General features: G+C 42.9%; 1 protein-coding gene across 1 annotated transcript; it reads left to right on the top strand.

Moving 5' to 3' along the window:
• Positions 1-90: 90 nt before the first annotated feature.
• SCGN (secretagogin, EF-hand calcium binding protein) lies at positions 91-26,731 on the top strand. The gene is made up of 11 exons (XM_058023640.1): positions 91-163; positions 672-775; positions 9,908-10,000; positions 10,577-10,666; positions 11,552-11,608; positions 12,495-12,572; positions 22,171-22,226; positions 23,674-23,719; positions 23,832-23,891; positions 24,776-24,844; positions 26,175-26,731. The coding sequence occupies exons 1-11, from the start codon at positions 91-93 to the stop codon at positions 26,301-26,303; spliced, it is 855 nt and encodes a 284-aa protein (XP_057879623.1). The 3' UTR covers positions 26,304-26,731.
• Positions 26,732-27,725: the final 994 nt, after the last annotated feature.

Here is a 27,725-nt window from a genome sequence, read left to right as displayed (position 1 = left end):
GCCGCCGCCCTGAAAGCCGGGCCCGGCGGCGGGGCCGGGGCAGAGGCTGCGCCGCCGAGTGAGGGTGAGGGCCAGGCCAGCAGCAGCACCATGGAGAGCGGCGCCGACGGGCGCCTGGACGCCGCCGCCTTCCTCGGGGCCTGGCGGCGCTTCGACGCCGACGGCAAGTGGGGACAGGCGTGGGGGGAGCCGGCTGAGGGGTGCGGGGGTGCCGGGCCCGCTGGGTGCCGTGCAGGGCACTGTCCGTGCAGGGGGGAGCGCGACCGCCGGGCTGGGTGCGGTGTGGGTGCCTGGCATGCTGCACATGGGGTCGACGTGTCCGAGCTTTACATCCACGAGGTCCTGCAGGTGTTTTCGAGCACTCCCTCTTCCTCCTCACCATGACTATCATAGCTGTCATTTCCACCCCAAAAGTTTTGCTTTTTCATCACTTCCTCGTTTAATCTGCTGCTCTCTCTTTTTGTCTCAGTTTGGGACTTTTTTTGTTTCTGAAAAGTTTTCCGTAAGAAAAACTCCAAAGGGAGCGCTGCAGCCTCACACAGAAGCGATCAGATGAAATTGAATAGATGTGGGGCTCCCCTGAGTGGGCAGGCAGGGCCTCTGGCTGAGATCCTGACCCTGAATCCTTGAGCTTCCTGCATGCAGCCCATGACAGGGACCCTGGAACTCAGGCAGTACCATTAATATATTTGCTCTTTATTTAGACAATGGCTACATAGAAGGGAAGGAGCTTGACGATTTTTTTCATCATCTCCTGGAGAAACTGGGACCAGAAGTAAGTAACTGTGCCGCATTCATTGCCCATCGGGTGCAAGCAGAAAAGTTATGCTGAGAGATGGTTTGTGTTTGCTGTTCCCTGATTGCCAACTTCCTCAGCAGCCCCAAGGTAAAGAGCTTTTCTCTTGGACACGGGGTGGCATTTAAGCAGCAAGTGTACAACAAGTGCAGTCAGCTGAGCAGTTTGATCAGTTGTTTCCGGCCCAACAGATGCTGGTCAGGGGGAGATTGCAGGTGGCACCAGCTGAAGGGGCTGGTTGGCAGCATGGAGAGAAAGTAATTTACTGCTGCTGAATAGAACCAAGTGAAAAAGCACAGGCACACAGCCTGGCTGGCTGAGGGAAGGGCAATGTTCATGGTTTATTTGTTCAAGCCTGTGCTGATTAGTTTTGTTCATACGATAGGTTTCTTTCCCAGGTCAATTTTTAACAAATATAGTGTCATTAATTTTAAATGGTGCTTAGGAAGAAGGCTTAGGTCTATATTGCTGCAAATGTCTAAAAGCCACTTGAGCATCGTTTCTGTTTCTTGTGAGACCTAGATCTGTCCCTACAGTGTTTCTGGGCTTCTCCTCTGGTTTCCTTTCCTGGTTTTGGCAGCATTTCCCCTCTCTGCATCTCTGTACAAACAGAAGTTGCACTACAATTTACAGGGGCTGCTTTGCTCAGCTCCAGGTCATATCTTGCCTATGAGTGGCATCAATGAAGGAGAAATCCTGCCACTCAGGCCAGCACTCAGAAGTTTACAAAGGACATAGTAATATTTTCACTACACAGAGTCTGCCCAGATAAGGAAAGGAGGAAACGTCTTCCAAATGGAAGGAGGGGGTGTGCCAAAAACCAGAGATGAAACAATTCCTTTAAGCAAAATTAATTAACAAAGACAGAAAAGGTAGCTGATAAAAGGCATAAATTCATGAGTATCAAGTATAAAATCAGAATTGTACTTGCAAGCCAATTAGTACTCTTAGATCTTTAGGGCTGCAATTAAAAAAAATAAAAGCTGTGAGTAATTTTTTCAAGCATATTTTTATTTAATTTGCAAGTAAATTTGGATTGAAATATTGTCAGTTTCTACAGAAATGTCTTTCAGAGCATGGATGGTTAGATGAAGAGATTAGGCATGTAAAAAGGCTTCAAACGAATCAAAAAAGATTCAGCAACAAGAATATTTAGGGACACAGAAAAGCTGATTTAAAGAGAAATCAGAAAGTTTGTGATTGTTTACCCAGGAACAAAAGATTAAATTGGAAGCTGCTAGTCTTGGGGTACTGAAACAGCAGCAAAAAGCATGCTCAAACAAACTGCATGACAGCAAACATGAGATGTTGAAGGAGATGCTTAAAATGAAGCTGCAGAGCTAAGTGCTGCGGTGGGACCTCCAAGTGGGGCTCTCTGGAGTGAGCTGATGGTGATAAAATCCAGGGATAATCAGAGATCTCATTCTGAAGGGAGCTTCCTAAGGATTTGATTCAAGAGAAGCTCCAAGCCCTGCTGTAGCCCATAGCTGCCCTTGTGCATCCCTCACATGAGGTCCTGGGACAGCTGAGTAGCAAACTCCATGTGTTACAGCAGTTTTTGTGGTCTTACTGATACAGATGTGAACTCCATTACATTGTCATTTAGCAGCATGCAGAACTTGCAAAATGAGAGTGTTCTAGCAATGAACTTCCTGCTTTAAGAAATCAATAATAGTTTTATTGCTTGTTAGAAGTCTCTGCTTGGATGACTCCAGCTTAACTCAGCACCCTGATCCAGTTTGTATCTCCTTTACTTCTGCTAGCTAAGTTTTGCCATTAAAAGAGATAGTTTAACACAAATAGAATGGAGAAAGGACCAACTCTCTCCTATTAAATAGAAGAAACGGGCAAATTCTGAAGGACCACACTCACTAACTTTCAGAGTGCTGAGACAGGCTCTCAAGTGCTTTTGGTTTTTTCCCTCTAGTCTTCTTGCCTATTTTTGGCAGTGTTTCCACTCTGGTAATATTAGTGATAAAATTGCATGGCAGGTTGCAGGCAGAGCAGGCTGTCTTTGTGGCAGAAAATCCAAGGGGAGCTTTGTCCTGTTAGGCAGAGAGCAGTCCTCTGTGCATGGTGGTCACCTGAGCACCAAGTTAAACAAAGGTCTTAACTACCTTTGTACAATGAGTTTGTCTTACAACATTGAGCCATTTTTCTCTTTTTCACATGATTTATATTGAACAGGCTTGTATTGTGGCAGGAGGGGTAAAGGGTCCCCTCTGCGTTGGTTTTACCATCCTACAGAAAGTGTCCTCGGTGATAAAAGCAGTGAGCTGGGACTGATCATCTCTCTGCTCTACCACTCATCTTGACCTTTACTCCTTTGGGTTCTTAATGTCTTAGTTTCCTTGCACAGTAAAAGGGGGAGGCAGCAATACACTGGCACAACTTAGAGATGTGTCACAAGGATTAATTAGTGGCTATGTCTGAAGTGCTACCCAAGTGATAAATAATGTTATCAGCACTAGAAGTTGTCTCTGCTTGAATAGAGAATGGCTTCATAATTATATTTTCTCAGCCTGCATTCTCCAAGCTGTTATTTTTCTTAATGACCACTGTGGTCCTTCAGCTCTGTTTTTCTTCCCAGTTACTCTGCAGCATCCCCAGCTGACACTAAATGCCAGGGGATGGGAGCAGCTGGGAAAACAATGCAGAAAAAAAAAAAAAAAGCTGAGAGACACAGCTCTTCCTGACAACTCTGAGAGAGGAAAGAAACTTGAAATAGCATCCAGTGATGGAGGCCAATTTCTTGTCTTTTATTGAACCATCAACAATTGTGGGGGGGAAAGGAAAAACTTTGCAACAAAGGTGGACTTGTAGTAAACCAACCAAATTCTAGATGCTGCTTCCTGTCCCTTCTCCAGCAGTGGGTAGTTGCTGGAGGCATTTGGACAATGCACTTAACAACACCCTTTAACTTTTGTACAGCCCCAAAGTGGTCAGACAATTGGACTAGATGTTTGCTGCAGGTCCCTTCCAAGTGGAATATTCTATTCCATTCCAAGTCCTAAGAAAATCCCGTCAGTTTCCAGGAGTGTGCAATTCATCCTCATGCTAGCATTCCATCTTCTAGCTGCTGATATCACCCACCTGTTTCTCTTATCACTGCTGTGACTTCTCTCTAACCATTTGATCCTCCAGTTTCCAAGCTGCTACTGCATGGCTGCCGTGAGCTGCCTGAGCTCTCTTCTGCTCTTTCATAAACCTCTTTCTTCTACATTATGGCAACTCTAATATCCACATATTTTCTAAAAGTTTTTATACTGAGGTGAAAGCCCAGTGGAAAGGACAGTTTCTTTCAGTGTCAAATAAGTAATTTTATTAGAACAGGAACTATAGCTTCTGCATTTCTGTCTTGTATTCCTGTACATCTTTCTTTCTGTATCAAGATTTTCCTTGCTTGCTCTTTTCTGTGGTTTTAATGAAGCTCTATGTATATTCTCATAATAATTAGAGAAGAGTTTTATAGAGGAATGGCTATAAATTTTGGGGTTGGATTACTGAAAGTTTCCATAAAACCAATGATGTCTGGGTGGATATGGAGAGAAATGCACATTGCCATCGGACTTTCTCAGAAATGTTTTTCATTTTGCCTAAATTATACTCAAATTAGATAGAAAACTTTCAGATAAAGGATGGTTGCCTGCACGTAACTGTAAGTGTGTAGAAGACCACAACAATTGTTGAAGTATAGATTTGATCAGACTAGACAGGTATTAGTCTTGTTCAAATCCCTCCTGTCTGAAAACCACATGGATAGTTATGACTGCAAGGAGCTAACGATAATCCTCTGGAGCTCACACTTTGCAGTTATTAAGGATTTGTCTTTACTTTTTACTCTCAAAAACTAGAAGCCCCCTGCAGCTACTCTTGCACTTCATCCTTGCCTTGCACACTGCATTGTCTGTCTAAATAATGTGTATAATTTAGCATGACCAGGATAGCAACAGCTAGTCAACAAAGTTTAATGGCCAAAATATCAGTCAGCCTCAAAGCCATCCAAGGCAGACCTCCCCTGTGCTTTACCACCCCAAGAGACCTAAGGTCAATGGTGACCAGCAGGTGAACAGCAAGAAGATCCCTAGCAGAAAGCAATAAGCTTGCATCCACATTCAGAATATTTCAGAATTCTAACCCCCAGGCAATCCTTGCTCTTTAAATATTAGGACAGAAATCTTTCCTGTCAGGATGGAGAGGCCCTGGAACAGGTTGCCCAAAGAAGCTGTGGATGCCCCATCCCTGGAAGTGTTCATGTTGGATGGAGCTTTGAGCAAGCTGGTCCAGGGGAAGGTGTTGGAAATGGATGATCTTTGAGGTTCCTTTCAATCCAAACCATTCTATCATTCTGATTATTGCCAAATAGAGTTCCTTCTTTAGGTGTGGCTTCCATCAGCCTTGATTACCCTGGCCAGCTCCTAATCCTGTTCCTCCACATTAAGGCATGGAAGTGCCTCGAGGTATTTCTTAATGCTAACTCAACATACCCATGGTAAGAATGACACAATATGTTTTCATCACCCAAATGCACATCAAACAACTTTCAGCCCAGCAGAGAGGAGAGAACAGAACCTGTCCAAAACCTAACCACAAAACCATGATGGCACAGGGAAAATGTAGCCAGTAACCTTTGTTGGATGCTGGTGTCTACTATGGGAAAAAAGCTTTCCCACATTTGTGCTGATGAGAGTTAGAAAAGAAATCAAAAACACAATGTGGGATGACAGGGTAAGTGCTCACCTGTTGTCACAGGCAGGAGTACAGTAAATCCTAACCAAAGTACAGGGCCAAATTCTCAAGTGATAGCACTGAAGTTAAGGGAGAAAGATTGGCCCAAAGGAGAAATTGGCCGTGGAGGTGTAGGGTGAAAACCCACAATTATGCAGGCAATCCAACCTACATGGGGGTAACAAAGTCATTCATGGAACATCAGTTTTTACAATGAAGAAAAAATTGAAAGGTTCTTCTAAAGCCAAAGTGTACATTACTGATGTCTCTCATCTGGTCCTTGCTGGCCTCATATCTGTACTGTGTAGCTTTTGGCGCGACAATAGTTGTTGATTTTCTTTTCCAGCTCTCCTTCTTGGCAGACACAACTTATTTTCATAGATCTTGTAGGAAATCTCTATCTGTGGGACACTTGGCCTTTCTATCATATTTGGCTGAAACACTAGAAGACACGTGTTTGAGCCAGCATTTTCAGAAAATTCTCTAGTTTTTTTTTCTAGAAACAGGGTATAATAGTGACTTAAATGTAGTTTCATCTTTTTTTATACCCTAATAAATATAGCGGCTTGCTTCTAAAATCATGTCAAGAAGGAAAAATAAATCAGTTTATTACAGGATTTTCTTGGCCAGCAGGAATTAAATGAGACATCCCATTTCATCGAGTAGGAAAGGTTCTGCAGTGCTCCATACGTTCACTTTTTGCCCTCCAAACCAAGTGACTCATAACTGTGTTTTCATCAAGGCAAAATTCTGCCAAGCACATGAATCCCTTAAGGAACAAAAATTTAATTAGTCAGCATGAGGCAAAAAGTGCAACAATATAAAAGGAACGGATTAACAAAGAAGACAGATTACAGCCAGGTTTCTAAACAATCATAACCAGTCATGACAAAGAAATAAAATGCTGCAGAAATTTAAAAAAAGAGTGATCATGCCCTTTCTGTGATTACAAACACTATTAAAAACCAGATTACCTTTGTGATGCTACAAATACTTCTAAAGGGTTTTCACAAAAGGCAAGACAGAGACTGGACGTGGAGAGGAGAAAGCAGAAAATTCATTTGTTATGGTAACTTGAAGCACAGAAGCTTTTCTCTGTTAAACTCTGAGGAAGAACATCTGTAGTAAGAAATTTACTTGTTAACCCTGAAAAATATGTGAACAAAGTCATGGCAATATTTTAAACTGTGTTCTTCTATGAGAATAAAAATTATCTGCCCTTCTCATGGTATGTAGTAAAGATTTCTTTCCTGGCTGCAGTGAGAACATGCAGCAGCCCTTGGAAACCACACATCTTCCAAAAACTTAGGGAGGTGCATGCACCAGGGAAACAAGGAATTACGGGAAAGGCTTCTCTGTACAGAGTGACTGGAAAGGATGCAACAGCATTCACTTAAACTCTCACAAAAAGAAAAGCTCTGCAAACCTTTGAAACTGGTTAAGGGTCTGTTGCTTGGGGCAGACAACATGATTAAGACAGCATTCTCTGATAAAGATATGCTCAGCTACAGACTTTCACTTGCTGCAAAGCCATTTCTTCCTGTTCCATCTTATGAGACAAGAGGCACGTGTTTGCATGCTGCTCTTTGTTACATCATGAATTAACACAGCAGGCAGCCCCACACAGCCACTCACTCACTCACTCCCCAGTGAAATGGGAGAGGGAATCAGAAAAGTAAAGTGGGAAAACTCATGAGTTGAGGTAAAGATGTTTTAATAGGTAAAGCAAAACCCAAGAGCACAAGCCAGGGCAAAATGAAGAATTCATTCACCAATTCCCATGGGCAGGCAGCTGTACAACCGTGTCTGGGAAAGCAAAGTTCCATCATGCTGACTTCAGAAGACAAACACCACACTCCAAACGTCTTTTTTTCTCCTTCTTCCCCCAGCTTTATATGCTGAGCACCACACCATATGGTGTGGTATATCTTTTGGGTCAGTTGGGGTCAGCTGCCCTGGCTCTGTCCCCTTCCAAAGGGAACCTCAGCCTCCTTGCTGGTGGGGTGAGTTGAGTCTTCAGATCATGTCCTTGCTTGGACAAAGGGAACAGATCAGGTACAATATGGAGTTTTCCCAGCCTTTTAAATGTTTTTGGAGTAGAAAGGAAAATAGAGCAAGCTACTTGTTTGCACCACCATTAGGTCAGTCTTGAAAACTTGATCTCTCAACCTTAGTTTCTGTTTGGAATATCTTATTTCATTTGTTGGGGTTTCTTCAGTCTTCTGGGATTTTTTTGGTAAAGAGAACGGTCCCCTTTGAAACCTAGTGGTCATAACACAAGGTGAATTGTTCTTAGTGTAAAAATTTTTAATATTGGAATAATTTTGTCTTGAACGTGCATCTTGGGAAAGCCAGTTTGTACTTCATTGTTTTATCCTTTGTGAGTAAAGGCTGGGTTTTGGTAGAACTATTACCAGTTTTGTTTCATAAGTGGAATATTTATGAAGATACAAAGATTGTCCAGATTGAAAAACCACTGTAGTATAACCCCTTGGACTAAAAGCTTTTGGAGCTGTGTAAATATTTTAAATAATCCGGGCATTTACTTGATGTATCATATAGTTTAAATTAGAATATAAAAAGAAGGAGGCTGTCCTATTTTTATGCAGGTAACAGTGTCCCTGCCACAGACAGCTCAGTGAAGTGGTGGTTGATAGCTGATACCAAGTTGAGCAATAAGCATTTTAAGCAATGACTAGTTTTGAAATGCACAGTACACGTTTCATATATCAGCTGTGATTCCAAAATATGATTATCATTTTGGAAATAACTCATCCTACTGGGCTCAAGGGAGGATCATTTGGATCATTTCAGAGTACTTTCCAAGCCTATTGAAGTTTGCAACTCATAGGTTTGCCTAACTCCTGGGGAGTGTCTCAGAGTGTCAAGGGGCTGTCAGAAGGCAATTTAAATAGCATCGGGCTGAGTTACAATGCCAAGGGGAAAGAAAACCTGTGTGTGTTCAGTGATGAGCTGTGCCCTCAACATGCAGGCCCACAGGACTTCCTGGACACCACCATGGGAAAGGAGGATCCTGCAGGCATGCCCTGGGACCTACTCAGCCACTCCTCCTGGGGCCTGGCACCTTGGGTGCATCCCGGTGGGATCACTGCTTGGTGTTTCCATCCCCAGACCGGGAGCTGCCACCCTTGGTGTTACACAGCAAGAATGCACCCCAAGGGCTGCACTGTGTGGAGCTGTGCACTGGGTAAATTTGGGAAAGTCACTCATGGCTTTGTGTCACAGTGATAAAAAAGGGAGTGTACAACATAATGGAGCTTCAATAGCAGCTGGAAAGAATTAGAAACTGTGTTAGAAGACCCAGGAAGGAATAGCTGTAGTCCCACATCCACTTGGTTGTAGAGATGATAAAAACTTTGAAGGACTTATATTCAAGGATTGGGAAGAAGGTAATTTATTGTCTTGTAAACATTTCTACAAAGGTATGCCGCAATCCAATGTGGGTTATCCTTCTCCCTTCCTTCCCTTCCCTCCCAGAGAGGGCCAACTCCTACACAATTGGGAGAGGAGCCAGGACCTGCTCAATGTGCGTGGTGAGGGTAACATGGGACTTAATTTCTTGGGAAAGATTAACCAGGTGAGCTTCCCAGCCCAGCCACTAAGCTCCTATGACTGGAAGCCTTTTCATGTTGTGAGGAAATTGTATTGTGTGTAGTCCAGTCAGAGTGGGTACCCTCGTGGTTTCTGCTAAAGAAACAATGCCTGATGAACCTAAACATTGTATTTCACCTGTCACTGCAATGCCTGTCAAAACACATAACCTGGCAAGTCTGGAGAACTCCTCACTATGTATAAATCGATTATGGGGTTGAGCAGATACAAAGAGAATGTCAATTGCTTGAAATTCTGTGCTATTAACTCAGAAACACTGACAGGACTTGGTGCCAGGGCTTAAATCAGCTGACAGGCGATAATAAGCAACAATATAGCTCCACTGACACCTTTCAAGGCTGATGATCTAATGAACTGCAGAGATGTCATTCAAGGATGAGGATATCTACCTGAAAAGCACAAGCTGAAAACAAGCAGGATGGAAACTGCTGAAACACACACTTGAGCAAAACCAAAGCCCAGTGGTATAATGGGAACAGTTGGGTAAAGAAGCAGGGGTCACTGAAATATTTTGGGGTTTCCAAACACTGATCTTCCAACTGAAAGTTTAGTAGCTGCAAGGATACACATAGGACTTATTTCCAAAAATTCATCCACAATGGTGTGTCTGTGGGTTTTTAAAGGCATAACCCCCCACTGTAAGAATGCACTTATCCTGGTGATTATTTGTGAGTGAGGAGAGATTTCTCCCAGAAGGATCTTCTGATGCCCTCAGAAATTTTCATGCACTTGTTGTTTTCCCCATGGCAGAGCACCATCACAGAAGAAGAAGTTCAGAGGATGAAGGAGCAATTCATGTCTGTCTATGATGTCACCACAGATGGACGCTTGCAAATCCAGGAGGTATCTCTGCCAAACCCCAGACCAGTATTTCTTTTTTAGAAGGATGGAAAATTAGAACAGTTTTTTTTATAGGGTCTGTAGGAATAGGAAAAGGGCTAATGGTTTTAAACTGAAAGGGGGTAGATTAAAAGTAGATTAAGAAAGACTTTTTTAAAATAAGGGTGGTGAAGGACTGGAAGGGGTTGCCCAGGGAGCTGGTTGAAGCCCCATCCTTGGAAACATCAAAGGTCAGGTTGGATGGAGCTCTGAACAACCTGATCTAGTTGAAGATGTGCCTGCCATTGCAGGGAAGTTGGATTGGATGACCTTTAAAGGTCCCTTCCAACCATTCTGTGATTAAGACCTGTAGCAGACTTGGGAGATCTGGAAGATAGAGCCTGGGTGCAGAGGAGGTGACTCACAGAGTATTACATTGGCCAGATCCTTTGGTCTGGAGTTTATTTCCAAGTTTATTTCCATGCCAAACCTGTATTTCACATTGTATTTTCAGAAGCTACCCAAGTTTTTGGCTTTCCTTACTTTCATGGTGTGGATTTGCTTTTTGTTGTGGGGATTTTTTAAATGTTTTTCATCCAGCTTGCAAATATGATGTTGCCGGATGATGAGAATTTCCTACTGCTTTTCCGACGGGAAACTCCCTTGGACAACAGCGTGGAATTCATGCGGGTCTGTATCTCCACACTGCCTCCTCCCCTTTGCACACCACCAGCTTCTTCAGCATCAACTCTTCTGTCCCCTGTAAAACTTAGGAAATAGATGGGTATTGTGGAAGCAAAACACGTTCTGACCTGTTCAGTAGAGAGGGTTTTACATTATTTACACCAGCAAAACAGAGGGGTGGTATCTAGGAGTGGACCAAGGTGCCCAGAGAACTCATTACATTTCACAAACACTCTCAAGCCACCTATCAATCATGCCACTACAGACAAAATGTCCCTGCCCATCAGTTCACCCCTTCAGCTCCTCACCTGCAATACAGTATAGACCAAGACAGCAGAACAGGTACATTTTAAGCACCATTTTATTCCGAAACATTAGGCTGTTCTGGCATGGAGAGGAAACCTCCATAAGTTGGGTCAACAAGCCCATAGAACTTTGCCCAGTCTTCCTCTGATCTCTGCCCCCTAAGTATCCCAACGGGGAATTTCAGTTGTTCCAAGATCTCATGTAGTTACTTTTATTTCACATACAAGCTGGGGGCTTCTGCAGATCAATGGCCTGTTGTATATGGCCTTGACTCAGGGCAATAAAAGAAGCTGCATATACAAATTAGGTAAGAAATGCAAAACAGTTTCTTAGAATTGTCTTCCTTCTATAGACAATATGTCTGCATTAAACATGTGATAGCAGTATGTAGCATGTCCAGCATCCAAGTGTGAGCAAGAGCTATTGTGTGAAAAGTTTATTTTATTTCATCTAAAATTAATTAAATGTTGGCTAATGCAACAACTTGCTCATTATGGAAGTTCTGCTTTGAATCTTTACAATTTTTCACAGAGCAGATGAGTAACTGCAATATTTATGTGCTCACATCAATCTATCCCCGTTCAGATCTGGCGCAGTTACGATGCTGACAGCAGTGGATTTATTTCAGCTGGTGAACTCAAAGTAAGTTATTCTAACAAATCTCTTTGGGCTTGACCTATAGCTCACTGATGTCAATGGGAGCTTTTCCATCAGCTTTACCAATTTGCTGTCTTTTTGTGTGAGTGACAAATGGCATTTCTGGGTTGTTCAGAGTGAGTATGAGGACTTGTGCCTTCTGGCACGATCTCAGGGGCCCTGATGGAGGGAGGATGGTTTGCTGTTGCCCTCCATGTCCTGCTTCCCCCTAGCCTTGTCCCATGATCCCAGTTGTCTTGGTGACCTGAGGCATCCAGTGAGCCCCACATGGCTTTGCACATGTGCATCTCCCAGCTAAAGAGAGCCAAAGCCATTGTGTTTTATTAAGGGAATTTCTTCTCAAGCTCTTCCTGAACCTGCAGGTTTTCTGAACACTGATTTCTCATTAAAGCTCAGGCTATTGAGGCAAGAGCCTGTTCAGAAACCATAACTCAAACACTTTGAGCCAGCAATCACAAAAGTTCATCACTGGGCTGCACATCATGTGCTGAAGTCTCAGTGTGTGGCTTCAGCCTGTGTCCCTGCAAAGATGTAAGAGGAGGCTTGAGTGTTTTACTGAATGGTAAATATTTTGATTTGACATCAATTAGCAAGTATTGCAGGAGTTATGTTGTCTTTTGCTTATTTTGTGAGTCTATTAGGACTCACTCCAGTATACCTGTTCTGGGGAAAGTTAGTTACTTTCTAATTTATTCAAAAAACCACCATGTTTCAGCTAAAACAAGTTGAACTTTGTCAAACTGAAGACACTAGTACTAACCAGGAATGTGAAACTAAATTTATGTAATCCTGCTGAATTTGAATTTCATCTCCTACTGTTATTTCTTGAATTTCCACTACAGAGTAAAATTTCTCTCTTTTCTTACTACAGGATTTCCTGCGAGATCTCTTTCTGCAGCATAACAAGATGGTTGCTGAGGTGAAGCTGGAAGAATATACTGATACTATGGTATGAAAATATAGAATTAATGTCGTTTAGATCTGAGTACAGCCTAGAATCTCCTTTAGGGTCAATGTCTACAGGACCATAAAAGCCCGGCAAGGTGCTTAAAAGGTGTGTCAGAGATCCCTGGGGGGAGTTAGCACACTGCTGCTAACAGTTTTTGCACTGGACATCAGCTGTGAATGCATTTCAAATAGTTTTGCTGAGAGTCAAACTATTTCCTATGAGTAAAGAGCTCCACTTTACACCAAAGCAGGCTGAGCTCTAAACCCCTTTAAATACAGGTGAGGTGCATCCTTCTTCAGGATATGTTGATCCTCAGGCAGATCTCCAGCTCATTCACTTCCTCCTTCCCTCTCTTCCTCCTAGCAAATCCTCTAACTCCCAGGACATGCAGGTATTTGGCTTTTCTGCTCTCAAAGCCCAGCAAGCCTTGCTGGCTCCCTGCTGCTTCCCTGAAAGACTGAGAGGTTGAAAGTTTCAATTCTCCACTTGATTTATCACAATATGGCTTTTATACTGCAATCAACAACATAGTATTTGGTGTGGGTTTAGCGACAGCTGCCTCGATTTCAGAGCAACTTATTATATCTAAACATCTAAAAACAAGAAGGGAAAAAAAAATCTCATTTCTGGATGTCATTCTCAAGGGTATAATTTGAATTCCACTAGCAGACATCTATCGCTGCAATTTTCTAAATGGTTTTCAGATGGGACTGCATTGTTTCTTGGCACAAAATCTGTGTTTGTACCTAAGAACCAGTTTGGTATGCAAGCAAACAAGAAGCTGCCCCCATATTTTGCAATACCATGTTATGTATGTGTGATGTGTGTGTGCCCAGAAATGTGACCCTTTAGAGCAATGTGAGAAACTGTGCTGTTACAGAAGAGTGTATATTTTGTTTTTCATATTTATAAGACAGTGAAGAGAGAGGAATGCCAGCTGCAGATATTGTTTTCCAACTAGCAGAGTCTGAAAACATAAAAAGCCCAGAAGCTACAGCTAAGACAAAAATATTTCTAGTAGCATTTGCTGATAGCAATATCTTTTATTCTGCTCCATTAAGGTTTCCATCCCTGGTGCTTAATCTCTGATCACGTGCTGGGGAATAGATGATCAGAAACTTGTAGACAGTGGGTGGTTCATTTCCTCCAACTCATTTCCCTTCCCTTTAATTCCCCAAGAAAGATCTGTGATTCTGCTACCCCAGTGCAGCTAGGTATCAGTGCAGCCCAGGGCTGAGAGCCAGGAGATCTGGTTTCTATTCCCATGGTTTCATGTAGAAGGGCTTTATATCTCCAGAGAGGCAGTTTAATTTCTATGTTGGAAGATAAGATTTGATATGGGAAAAGGGATGCTTTGTATATGTAGGGAAATCTATGATCTAAAATGTAAATCTGGCTCCTGAGGACAAAGGTTTGCCAAGCTGCAATGCCAAAAGAACCAGGGATGTTAATAGTTATTAGAAAATGAGAATATGGCAGATGATTATTTTTTCCCTTGTAATTCTTTTCTTTAAGCTGAAGATCAAGGATGTTTATAAACACACCTGAACCCAAAAGCTAAGGCAAGGTGTGAAATTATTGCTGGCATAATCTTATCCTATGATTTCCTGGAATAAAATAGAGGATGTGAATTCTGTATATAACAGCAAATTATCCACATGGGCAGTATCCTATAGCATCAGATACACTCCACAAATTATTGCATAGGAAGTTATCTGAAGTAAGAAGGCAAAATTCCAATGAGGGAAGAAAGATTCAGCCTTGCTGAATCTTTCTGAATTTGCAGGGCTGGATTAAAGAGGGAAAAGTGGCTCAGGGGTTTGATGTCAAGGCCCATGGTAATGGCAACCCTTCACTTCGTCTCTCTCCCTTCCCACATGGAGTGAGGAGCTACTGGAGTGCAGGAGTCCCTCTGCCACCAGCACCACAATTTGGGATAAATGGGTCAGTGGCCCATCCATTTTTTCCCTGACTCTGTTATATCTTTGACAACCAGCAGCAGTGATTCCTTTTCTGCAGATTGGACATACTTCTATTTCTCTCTCCTATTGCTTTGCTCCCACCCTTTTATCTTTTTAGAGCACCAAGTCCTTGGGAGCAGGACCTGTTTCTGCTGCACACAGCTACAGAGTCTTGCAAGGTGGCCCATCTATTCAGCTCAGGGCTTTCAAGGGCCAGTGTAATTATTATTCAGTTGAAATAAGCTGTGTCCCAAGGAGCTGTAAACCCATCTGTCTCCACAGGAATATACAGATCTCTGCCCTTTTTTCTGTATATGCGCAGCTGGCTGCACACATCTTAAGCAGCTACTGATATCCTGAGTGGACCCTAGGGCCTTCTGGAGATAAAGGGGGAAAGGCAAAAACTATAATTTAAAAGGAGCTAGCCTGGGCTTGAGGAAAAAAATAAAAACAGGATTTTATGGTTCTGTGCTGGGTATTTGCAGTTGGTGAGCAGATATCATATCAACCAACCAGGGCATGTTAAACTCTTGCCCCTTGTGCTGCTATGAATGATCTCATACGGCATAAAAAAAATGCTGGGAAGAGGGAGAGAGTATTTCTTTTGGAAGAGATTGGTTGTCTCTGGAAAGCAACATCACTTTATCAGGTTGCTTAGCAGCTGCTTCTGAAGAGGCTATTCTGATTCCTTGTGACCTTGACATCCTTTCTTCAGAGAACACTGGTATAGATCAGGGCTTTGGTGAACAAATGGTGAACTTCTATAAAGACAACAGGTAGTGAATACATCAGCATTGCACAAACTCTGTGAGTCTGCTAAATCAAATCTTAAAGAGCACTAAAGCCACTGGGGAAAATCACAAAAGAACATTTGAATTCTCAGGACTCTTCATGGGGGAGCTGAAGTGACAATGCTGTGTGAGGAAGACCCTCTGTAGGGGCTTTTTCTCCATGTTTTTTCTTCCATGCCTACATAGATACATATTTGTATTAATAGTCATTAACTGAGTGTGTATTAATAATTATCTACATGCACCCACTTGCAGTTCTTAGTCTTTGAACACAATCTGTAGTTTTGTTGCCTTCCCACAGGCAGTGACCAAGAGCTGCTGGCAGGGAGCAAGTGCGTGGAGGTTGATGTGAAGCCTGGTATTGCTCTGAACTTCCTGAGAAGAGGCCCCAGGCATCCTGCAGTGTGTGTTTTGGGAGACAGAGTGAGCATAGCTGAAAATGGATGGAGGGTTTAAATAGCATGCTGACAATCTTCTGCCTTCCTGAATTAAAAAAACTGGAGTGATGAAGACTGGGCCCCTTGATACTTCATGATGAGGATACTGTGTATGATGACAGAACAACCTTTTCAATCCCTCCCACATCCCCTCACCCCCAAGATCAAGCTGTTAGTAGGTTTCTGGGTCCTGGTGAAGTTTCAGCTCAGAAATACCCATCTCATATATGCATTTGACAGCAATTTTTAAGAGTGACAGATTCCATTATCTGTGTATGCTCACAGCTGTGCACATAAGCAGAATATTGTAAATGCCAGGATATGAACTAGATTTGAGATATGGTTTCTGATAGTCTGCAGCTTCCCAGATAGCAGCATGTTACTTCCAGTTTGTAATCCAAAAGTCTACAAGCTGCATGCAAGGCAAGCTCATTTCTGAGTCAAACTTCAGCAATTTAAGTTGTTTATTCTGTTGAAACACTCACATGTGCAACACTGACATTCACTTTTTTCATTGCCTTATGTTAATAATGTCACATGGAGCATAAAACTTCCTTTAATATGACCATTGTTATAGTCTCAGTAAAGTGCAAAGGACAGTTCTTGTCCAGCCTGCAGGCCATCTTTGCCCACCACAGGCTGATATTCTAGAGGGGCAATAATGTAAATGCAGTGACTAATAACAAGCATTGGTCATAAACTACAGCATTTGAAAACTTATAGATGGTGATGACTAAGGATGAAATCTTAACCCCAGAGAAGTCAGAATAGATATTTTTCCCAACTGTAATGACACCAGGGTTTTGCTGGGTTTATTTGCAAAGATTCTCCCGGGCACTGAGCTATGTGCCCTGAGGGCCCAAGCCCACAGCTGAGGGCTCCTCATCTTCTCAGTGCAAAGAGAAGAAGGTTGCCTTCTCCCTGAGGATGATCTGTGTCCACGAGTAGGCACTGTGGACTACCTTTATTGTACAGTGGGGGGATTTCCTGTGCTTTTGTGGCTTCTGCCTGTCCCTTCTGCAAGGATAGTGCAGAGTTTCACTGTGGTCAGTTCCATGTGAAAGTCTGTCTGTGTTCAGTGCTAATACCAGTGTGCTCATGTGAGTAAATAAAAGCCAAAGCACAGAAAATTCAGGTGATTTAGACCCTTAACATTAGGTAGCATATCTTTGTTAACAAGTCTCTTATGACCACCAAACAAAAGGTGTAATAACGGAAAGACAAATAGTTATTGTATTGAAAAAAGCCTAAACAGAATTTATTATGTTTGTCAAGACACCAGGCAAAATTCCAAAAGCTCTAGAAATACCATAGGAGTCAAGTGTAGCCTACAAGATTGGTTCCCAAAGTGCAGGCTTTGGTCATCCCTTCTCCTCCTGGTAGTGATCCATGCCAGCCTCTCTCCCAGGCGACTGAAAGGACCCACACAGCTGAGGAACACAAATCTGCCTCCTGCGTCCCTTCTCAATTTAATGCCAGGGGCGCTGTCACCTCCAGTTTTCTACCACACTTGCTGTGGCAAAAGCCAAGGGAAGCAGAAAATGCTGTTTAAGCTCAAACATAATTTCTGAAGATCAGAACCAAAAGAACTCAGGAGCTTGCAGGCTTCTGAACACCCCAACAGATAATGCCTTGGTCTCTTAGGAATCAAAACACTCTTGGAAATCCTGTACTAAAGAACTTACTTATGTGACACAGGTGGTCTGGCTGGGCAGGATACTGAGCTTTTTTCCTGAGGGTAACTTGCTGGCCACTGGGCCCCCCAGTCACTCTGCAAATGCCTTTGTGACTCCAGCCTTCCCTAAAGAAATTGGCCATAGGCAGTCCTGCAGCTTGGGCTGGTGCCTGTCTTTATGCAGTCTCAATAACCTCTGCACTCCCAAGCCAACTTTTGTTTCAGCTGTTGGGCATAGGTGCCCATGATATATACATTAAAATATATTTGTGAGAGTAGGAGGTCAAGTAAAACTGACTCTCCCAGTGTCCCACTTAATTACACAAAGAAAGAGAGGCAGAGAAGCTATGGAAGCAGGTTTTATTGAGTCTGCTGATCACAGAACTATTTATTTTGGTTGTTTACTTCTTTCCTTATCTCTGTCATGGAAAATAATTCAGATTTATATTGCTCTTCAAAGAATGTGTGTATTTGTCTATTGTGGTGTTTCAGTGGCCTTTAGAACACTGGACTGAGAAAGCAGAGATATTTCCTTTGCTGAATTAAATACTGATGGCAGTTTTGATTTTGCACTTTTAAAAAATAGAGATGTAACTTTTATTTACAAACCAAGCTTTTACATATTCTCTGTCTGTCTCAGAGTGCCACAGAGTATATTCAAACAAACAGGGTGTGCCCTTGGTGCACTGCCATTAAAATGTCAGTGAATTAATTTGTACAAACACTTTAAAACATGGGGTAGCTTGACAGTAACAGAAATGCATCATTTTATAAAGCATACTGCAAAATGCAACAGAGCTTTTAGTAAAACTGAGTGCTATTTAAACATGCCAGACCTTGTCCTTAACCACATTGTGATGTTTCATATCAGCCTGGCAGTGTAAATATACCTTACATAAGTGTAAACTGAAAATCCATGAAATTTAACATATCAAGATGATGTGTGAAGGCAAAAGTTTAAATTAGAAACAACCTCATAACCATTGCAATTATCTGCTTCTCCCATTATGTATGCTTTGTCATATGGGGTGGCTACCTCTGTCATTCTTTGTGTACTCATCCACACAATTAGCAGATCAGATCAAACACTCACATGCTTGAAACTTGAAAGTTTGATTAAAAAACCCTTCCCCAGGCTGTTCCCTGAGTAATGCAGCCCACGACTGCCATGTAGTGGGTATGCATGAGCTCCACTTGTCCCAGTAACAGGATTAGGTCTATCTTATTAGCTGTGCTACCTGAACTAATTCAGTGAACACTAGCCCTTCTTCCCTACACGTTTTCCATCTTTCATGTGTTACTCACTGGGCAAGAATTAGCTTGGTGTAGCACTACCTGACAGACTTTTTTTCTTTCTGTTGACTGGTATGGATGATCAAAATATTGCATGTGTTTGAAAATTGTATTCAGGGTAGTTGTGGCAGAAAAAGGACAAACGGATAGAAAACACAAAGGTTCTCTCTTACAAACCTGAGTGAAAGTCAGGGAGGGGAGTTGGTTAGCTGTAAATAAATGTCACTGAAATTTCAATATCAAGCTGAAAGATAGGGTGCAGGAGAAGAATGTTTCCTTCCATTAACTAAGCAATCCACTAAGGAGTTTATTACCTCTCTACTGAATGTGTTTTACTGGGATCTGCACTGCTGCAGGAATATTGTAAAGGGTTCAGAAATTGGTAGGACTGAAAACCATACGCTCACAAAATTGATAATGAAGCAGAAAGCCTTTCACATCTTAACCACCATCTTTCATCTAGTCTGTTTTATTAAGAGTGCACAGAACTCTTCCTGGTTATTTGCAACTTCTGAAACCAAGAAAATATGCTGCACTCACAAAGTAGAGCAGAGGCAGGGCAGGCGGGACACATGAAGTCCCAAGGCAAGGACAGCCATGCTGGGATCCTTATTTATTTATTTTCTGGAAAAGGATATGAGGCTGGAGATGTTTCACTGGAAAAGAAACATGAGACTGGTCCCAGACAAGCCTATGTGAATGAGAATTGTGCCCCAAGTCTGGGTCTTGGACAGGAAACCACTGGTTCAGGCCTGGTTCCATAAGTTCGTATGGAGACCAGGACATGGTGATCACAGAGCTGAACTTCTCCCAGAAGCTCAGTGTTTGCTTTTCTGACGTATCACAGAGAGAAAAACACATCTGAATTTGAAGTCTAGGCTGAAGCACTGAATTTTAGTTTCAAGACTGAGTTGCAGCAGAAATGCAGCAGAAATGGGAGAAAATAAAACACGCTTTCAGGAGCTCAGAAACATGTGGGAGAATCCAAGTACTAAGACTACTAAAGACAGTAAGTTTTAGTGTGTTTTGGTAAGAATACTGTATTTTTGTATGAACCAAAGACCAGTGCCTTCAGCCAGAGCTGCCCTGACCTGGCAGCAAAGTTCCTGAGAGCTGGGCTCTGTGTTTCTCACCAAAAGCTGTCCTTTCCCTGCAAATGCTGTTCTGTCCCACCCCACCAGCTGCGCTGCTTTGTGGTGACCTACAGACCATGTGGGTAAGTAATGCTCCTTGGTGGCCTGAACCAAAGGATTTAGACTGAAGTTTTCATAAGCACTGAAGTTACTGTAGAGCCCAAGGACTATGGTATTCCCACCACCCATATGCTGGTACTTTCTCTAGCCAGCTTCATAGGAGTTGTCTCCATTAGCTTCCTTTAGGCAGCATATTTTTCAGCAATGATGTAAGCTGCATGTAGCAACATCACCTGTGGTGGAAAGTGTGCCAAAGTGAAGTAGTAGGGGTATTTCTCCTCAAACAATAGACAAAACCAGGTTAGGCATTGATGTTCCATTTGGAGAGAGGCTTTTAAAATCTTATCTGGGCTTATTTATTTCTAGAAAGAATATTAATAATTTTCTATGATCTGCAGAATAATTCCTTTATTAGCCAAGAACTGAAGGCTCGGGTTTATCTCTCTGATGGCAGAGGGAGGCTGTCATTGCAAGGACATTTCTCCCCTTGGTGGCACCAGCAAAGGCAGCTTCTGCTCCCATCCCTTCCTCTAGCCTTGTCCCACTGCTTCTCCAGCAGAGACGAAGGAAAAGTGCCATATTGCTGTAGGAGATCCAATAGGGCAGAAAGCAGTGTGCAAGAAGTTAGATCAGCTGGAAGGTAACAACTTGGACTGATACATCCACAGGGAAGTCCTCAGGATGGCCTGGCAGCTTTATTTGTCTCCCCAGCTCTAGAGTAAAGGAAGATTCAGAAGGCTTTCCTCTGTCATTTAGTGGCTCTGCACAGAGCACATGTTTGGCAGAGGCCATTTAAATAGCCATTAATAGCTTTCTTTGTGCCACCGAACACCCACATGGCTCTTGTGATGCCATTTTTCCAAATATCTCAATTTGGTCCTTCAGTCAATCATGAGACTTTCATGATGTCTTTCTATGGGAGGAAAAGTGAACCCATACCAAATGCCTCTTCAAAAAATCCACCCAAACCTCACAAGTGTAAAATACTCAGAATAATTAATGGTATGGAGTCTGTTGCAGAATCTCAGTCTAAATGTGGTACAATAAAGGGTTACCATGGACTTGCTGTCCTTGCTCCCCTTGAGCAATGGGGAGGGAAGAGGCAGGACTGATAAAAGAGGCAAAATCTCCCTGAGAAATGGTAGCTCTCCAGATGCTCCCTTTTCTCACATGATTATTAGGCTCTGCCCTGGCTCCACTGCTGAGAAGTGCTCAGGACATGCTGCTGGCTCCCATGTGTTCAGGCATAGGGGATAATCCTGTCCATCTGAGCTTTGTCAGATGGGGCTGGTCCAGGCCTACTCCAGCAGCTGTGCCACGCACAAAAGATCTGTAGTGAAGCAATTACTCTGCACAATCACTAAACAAGCAAATGTGATCTGTCAAGGTAAGATTAATGCATATTTGACAAAGGAAGTTAATCTGTCATAGTAAAATATTCATGTTCCTTCCACACACAATGTGGAATATTTTTTTTCTAGAACTTTGAGCCATGAGATATTCAGGTTTGCAACTCATTAAACATCCCCCCCCCCCACCCCTTTCTTTGTAACAGACCAATTTTGTGCCTTGAAGAGAAATGCAGAACAAAATACAGCAAATAAATAAAAAAATAAATTTTGTGATGGCTTATCAAAATTATGCTATTCAGTAAAAGAAAAGAATAAGCTTTGAATTCACATTTCACCTCTTGATGTTGGCAGCCTGACCTTCTTCCAAGTCTTAGTGCATTCTAGCAGCAGGCCTTGAGCCAAGCAAGCCCCACAGCTTTAGTGGTGTAAAATCCTGACCTGAGTGCTGATTAGAAGGTGGCATTTCCACCTCAGCTGCTCAGAAGCCACAGCAACAGTCAAAGGTAAGGATGGAGTCCAGGTGGAAGTGTTTAGAAATTTCTCCCTTTTTCTGGCTTTTTTATTTTTTTCAGGATCAGGACAATGTCAGTATCTAGTTTCTGAGGGTCTTTCCTACAGACCTGCTTTATCCCCATGTAAGGTGGGAAGGGAGCAGTACTGGTATTTGATTGCTTTGGGTTGTTGCTGTCAGAAAGCTGGTGGGTTTTGCTATTCCCTTGTGCCACCCTTGCACTTGGTGCTAGCACAGGATGCCACACTGCCCAGGGTTTGGGCAAGCCCCCTGAGCAAGCAGAGGGAAGGGCACAGGGCAGAGCAAAATGTATATTGCCTTTTTTTTTGGTATGCGTGTTCTCCTTATGGCCCATCTGTTTTATCTCTGTCTTCTTGATTTATAGATGAAAATCTTTGACAAAAACAAAGATGGACGACTGGACCTGAATGACCTGGCAAGGTAGGATTTAATAATGTTGGTGGTGTTTCAGCTCACAGTGGTCAATCCACACAAGGTGATGCTCTCCCTCTAGGGATGCGCAGTTGAATTCCACCTCCTTTTGAATTAGATCTGCTCTGATCCCACCTCTCCAACACATGATCCCCATTGCAATAATCTGAGAATCTAGAGCCAGGGATAGGAGCAATGCCAGGATCTGTCTGGACAACATCAATGTGCTCTGGCATAATCTGAGGTGCTTCCCAGGAGGTGGCAGAGCAGCCAGTGGCTCTGTTTCTCCAAAAGAAGGATGACAATCCTTTCAGCAGGATCACAGACATGCATTTATTTTTCATTATTATGTGCAGCAGGGATTGCAGAGAATTTTTATTGCATTTTGAATAATGAAAGTGCCACCACGAAAGAGTTTGGCAGTAGGAAAGGATTTGGAGAGCCAAGGTGAGATACTTGTGAATGAAGCTGGGATCTCAGTCATGAGCCTCTCTCTCTTTTCTGTCCTTGATACCTCAGAGGTTTTTAGATGATTTTCACTGCCTAGAGGTAGAGAGTATGCCTCTCTCTGTAAAGCTATGTGCATTGGTTGGACAGGACTTTAAATTTTCAGATACAGTCATAAAGGCCAGTTTAGAGGATGAGCGGACAGTGGTGCTGGTTTGCCACTGTTACTCTGTGCTTTGAATCCTGACAAATGCCAGCACAATAACTGCAGTGCATACAGCAGTTCCCTTTGACCACAAAATATCTGAAGAGAATCTGGGGCAGGATGGAGAATATCTAAAGGGGGTTGCTCTTACAATTTTCTCTTAAATATAGTTCCCTTTCGGGAACCAGGCCATCTGAGGCTCTCCTTCAGTCTGAAAACAATTCTCAAACTCCAAATCCCTCTATATGTGGATATAGCTCAGCAATTCCCTGTGCCATGGGCTCTAAAAATCTCAGGGTTAACAGAGCAGTTGGAGAGAGAAAAGGGTGAATGCTTGACAGCTTTAGGAGATGAAAAGAGAGGAATTCTGCCGGTCTTGGTGTACAGGCCAGTATTACTTTGTCCTTTACTTGTACAACCACCAAGTCCTCCCTCCAGTAGAGAGCCATAAATCACTTTCTTTAATGCAGTACAGCAATCCAGTTACAAGGAATGATTGTCCGTTAGCTCTTACTTCAGAAGCTGACATCCTCTGTTGTGCAGGACCACCCAAAATGCTCTGGGAGAAGCAATGGTGCTAATAGGCACGTCTATGGTGAACTAAAGGGCACCCTCTGTGCCCCATCAGACAGGGAGGAAGGTGTGTGTTCCTACAACAGCCCACTGCAAATAACCCCACAGGCAATTTTCTCTTTTATAGGCCTTTAATCTAACATCCCTTTGTTTTGCAAACAAGGAGGGCTCAGAATAGTTGGTGTGCAGATGATAAAGTGAAAAGATCATAATTAAAATCTCTCCATTCAGGATTCTGGCACTCCAGGAAAATTTCCTTCTACAATTCAAGATGGATGTAAGTAGCACTAATTTTTGATACATTGATCCTGTCTCCAGCTAAGATGACCTGGGCCCAAACTTGAAATTTTTGCTTTAAATTTTCATTTGCTTGTCCTCTCTGTATGCAGGCTTCCAGCACAGAAGAAAGGAGGAGAGATTTTGAGAAGATCTTTGCACACTACGACGTTGTGAGTCCCATGAGTCAGTTCATTCCCTGGTGGTTTGTAAATGACAGAGTTAGTTTGTATTGCTGAGACTTCTTCCTCCTGCTGGGTGCTGATGGAGTCACTGAGGAGCAGCAGCTGTGCCCAAGCCTGTGGCCCATGAGCCCAGACTCCAGACTGGGAGGGGTAAAGTGGGACAGAGAGGAGAAACCCTCAGAGATCTTGTGTCAAGGACCTATTTCGACTTTCTCCATTGCCACGGCCAGTGCTGCTTAAAACTGTGTTAGCAGTTTTCCTGCAGGAGATGCAAGGGAGGAAGAGGAGGTGGTGGCTTTAGCACTCACAGTCCCTGGCAGTTCAGGACCTGCATCACCACCACATTGAAAAATAAACCCCCTTTCCATACCAAATCCATGGTTGTTTAGGGAGGCTGGCTCAGGACGGATGTAACCATTTAACTGCCTGTTAGACATCAGCAATTCAGTGCTGCTTCTGGCAGCCACACAACTCCCTCAGGATGGTGGGAGACATTGCTCCCATTTGGTGGGAAGAGATGGTTTGGGAAAAACAATGGGCTCTTTCTTAGATATTAGATATTGGGAAGAAATTCTTTACTGTGAGGGTCTTGAAGCACTGAAACAGGTTTGCTCAGAGAAGCTGTGGATTTTCCAACCCTAGAAGTGTTCAAGGCCAGGTTGGATGGGACTTTGAGCAGTGGAAAGTGTCCCTGGTCATGGTGGAATGGTTGGAATTGGATGATCTTTAATGTCTATTCCAAACCAAACCACTTCATGATTCTGTGAAAACTTTATGCTAGAAAGCTTGGTGCCCAGGTATTGGTACTCAACAGTAAACACTGTAGTGGCTTTGACTCACTGGGGACTTTTGATGTTTATTCCTTCTTTCAGAGTAAAACAGGAGCGCTTGAAGGCCCAGAAGTGGATGGGTTTGTCAAAGACATGATGGAACTGGTCAAGGTATCTTCATGGCTCTATTTGTTAGTACTCTGTATTTCTTAAAGATCAGTGCTTTTGGAAAGGCTATGTACATAGAGACACTAGTAAAACATAGAGTCAAATTTAGTTTGATCGTCAGCAGAAGGCAATCAGATCAGCATCTCACTATATATACTGTACAGCATTTCACTGTATTGCAGAAATTCTGCCTCACAAATTAATACAGTTTCCCTCAGCAACTCTATTTTTAAAAGGTCCATTCTAGTTCATACTTTGAATTAGGCAGGTGTTACAGCATGACATGATATGGATGGGTCATCACAATTTCTTTCTTCTGTTTTCCTTGTGGATGTGGTTCTCACCAGAATGACCTCATGGTTCATTAGTTCATCTCAGGGCTACAATTGAAAATTACTTGAGAATCAAGCAATCAAGATACCATACCTGGTGTGTCTCTTCAGCTCCTAATGGACAGAAGAGTCTGTCTTCATTGGATTATCTTAAGTTTCCAGATGCAGTCCAAGATAGAACTTTTGATCCAAACAGAATCTGTTTTTTAGCTTCCTCTAAGACTGAACTGTTGCCTTTCCACACAGTGTGAGATATCTGTGCTGCCATGTCCATTCAGGAGAGAGCAGAGAACGGCAGCTGTGTGCTGATGGCTGCATGTTTGTGTTCTGGCCATGCAGTGTGCAGGGAAGGGTGTGGGGATGGGCAGAGGGTTGGATTTGTGTGCTCTGTGTGTGTGTGTAGAGAAGGGAAATTTGTACTTTGCCTAAGGGCCTTCATCAGCATTACCCTTGGACCCTGCAAGCTGTGCATGTGAATTTGATCCCCTCCTGAGAATGTGGGAAGCAGAGCAAGCAGTACAGCATTAGGAGCATACAGAAACTGTGTAGCCTGTAAAATGTGTCTTCAACATGAACTTGATCCACAAAAGGTATTTTTACATTGCTGACTAGCCTGTAAAATAGCAGTATGCTGACAGAAATGTCACATTAATCCTTGCACAGCAGGTTTGAGAGAGGAAACCAGATGAAAGCACAGGTCTGGTAGAGCAGGGATCTGCATTGCACAACTTTCTGAAGTTTCCTTTTATATGGCCTTGACTGAGCACAAAAGTCATGGTGCATTTCCATATAGTCACTTACAGTTCCATGCACCTTCTGCTTTTTCAGGGCACCCTTTCCCATCTTCTATTTGCTTCCCCATGGCATATGAGATGATGTGGGGCCTTTTGGTCACTTTTCCTTGGGTGGTTTTCCCAGTTGCTGCATGGTGGGCTGCTTTACTAGCTGGGGAAATCCAGAGCCATTTTCTCTGTCAGCATTCTTTTTCTCTTTGTCTGCAGCCCAGCATTAGTGGGGTAGACCTGGACAAGTTCCGCCAGATCCTGCTCAACCACTGCGATGTGAACAAGGATGGGAAAATTCAGAAATCTGAACTAGCTTTGTGTCTTGGGCTGAAAATTAACCCATAGTTGGGAAAGTGCTTGTGGTTGTGTTTCCCTTGAAAGATTTGCCTGCTGCTCCTCGTAGAAGTGTGTTCTGTGCTGCTGTAGGAGTGGTGGGGAGCTGAGGCACCATGCTGCCAGGCTGGAGAGTGGGATTTACACGGCGGCTTCCTCACTCCACCAACTCCTTTGTGATGTTCACTTGCTGCTGCCTCTTGTGGGTCTCCCTAGCAATGTCTGCTCAGAGGACAGGTTGCTGTTATTCTCATGAAACACTGCCCTGCCCATTCTCCCAGGATAGGAACAAGCATCTCCTCAAAAACATCCCCTCAGTGCTTTCAGAGTGCAGCTACTAGGTGTTTCTGATGGTCACTTTGTATGTGTGAAGTCATTACTTTGGTGAACATTGTGCCATGTGCATTTGCAATATTGGATGGATGACTGTGTATTTGTGCAGAAATAAAATGGCAATTACAGAAATTCAGTAACATCAAAGTTTATGTGTTATGTACAGAAAGACATCTCCCACAGGCTGGCAGATTGTACACAGTAGCTTTTTATGTAACATGCATCAAATGGCAAGAGGTTTTGTGATGCCTATCAGTTGTGGGGTTTAAATCTACAATGAAACATGGTAGATCCTTCCCTTGGGGGAACCACACATGTGTGGTTTGTGTGTCACTCTCAGGATGAAGCCACAGAGTAACATCACTTCTTCTGGAGGACACTTCTCTTCTGACCCAAACTGAAATAACCTACAAGGTTTCAATAAACTGAAAAACTGAAAGCTCAGAAGCCTGATGAGAGCAAAGGTCCTACACATGCTTGTTTTTTTTTTTTGTTTTTTTTTTTTTTCAAATCTGTTTGAGTTGGTGGATACTTATAACCCTTATTGAATTTAAAGCTTCCTATCACTCCTGGACCATGAGTGTAGTCCCAGAGCCCAATGGCAACAGCATCCTTTGTGCCACATATTTCCTTATCCCGAAGGCTTTGACTGAATATTCAGAATGTGTCATGCCTACACTATCATGCCCAAATAATTCTTCCTTCATTTCCCAAGAAAAGATTGTGGAGGAGGGGTTGTTGCCAAAAACTCCTCACATTTCACAATTTCTGTCTTCTACATATGACAGATCCACACTTGACACTACAAGGTCCTTTCTGGTTATGTTTTCTGCACCAGGAAGCACAATGAAACATTCCCATTATACTCAGTTTTGTAAAGACTAATCGGAGGTTGCCTTCAGTCAGAGTGAATAGAGATGTAAACATGGATTACATAAAGCTCTTAAGAACATACTCCACTTATGCATATTTTCTATTTCCATTGATGATAATCTCACAGACCCAACAAGTGCTAAATGCTTGTTTAACCCCAGCACAGAGCTAGGCCCTTAAATTCTGAAACTGCTTTTTATCACCCTGGCAGCAACACAAATCACAACC

This window comes from Melospiza georgiana, chromosome 1, assembly GCF_028018845.1.
Source record: "Melospiza georgiana isolate bMelGeo1 chromosome 1, bMelGeo1.pri, whole genome shotgun sequence".
Classification (NCBI taxonomy): Eukaryota; Metazoa; Chordata; class Aves; order Passeriformes; family Passerellidae; genus Melospiza; species Melospiza georgiana.
This window is presented reverse-complemented; position numbering and strand designations above follow the sequence as displayed.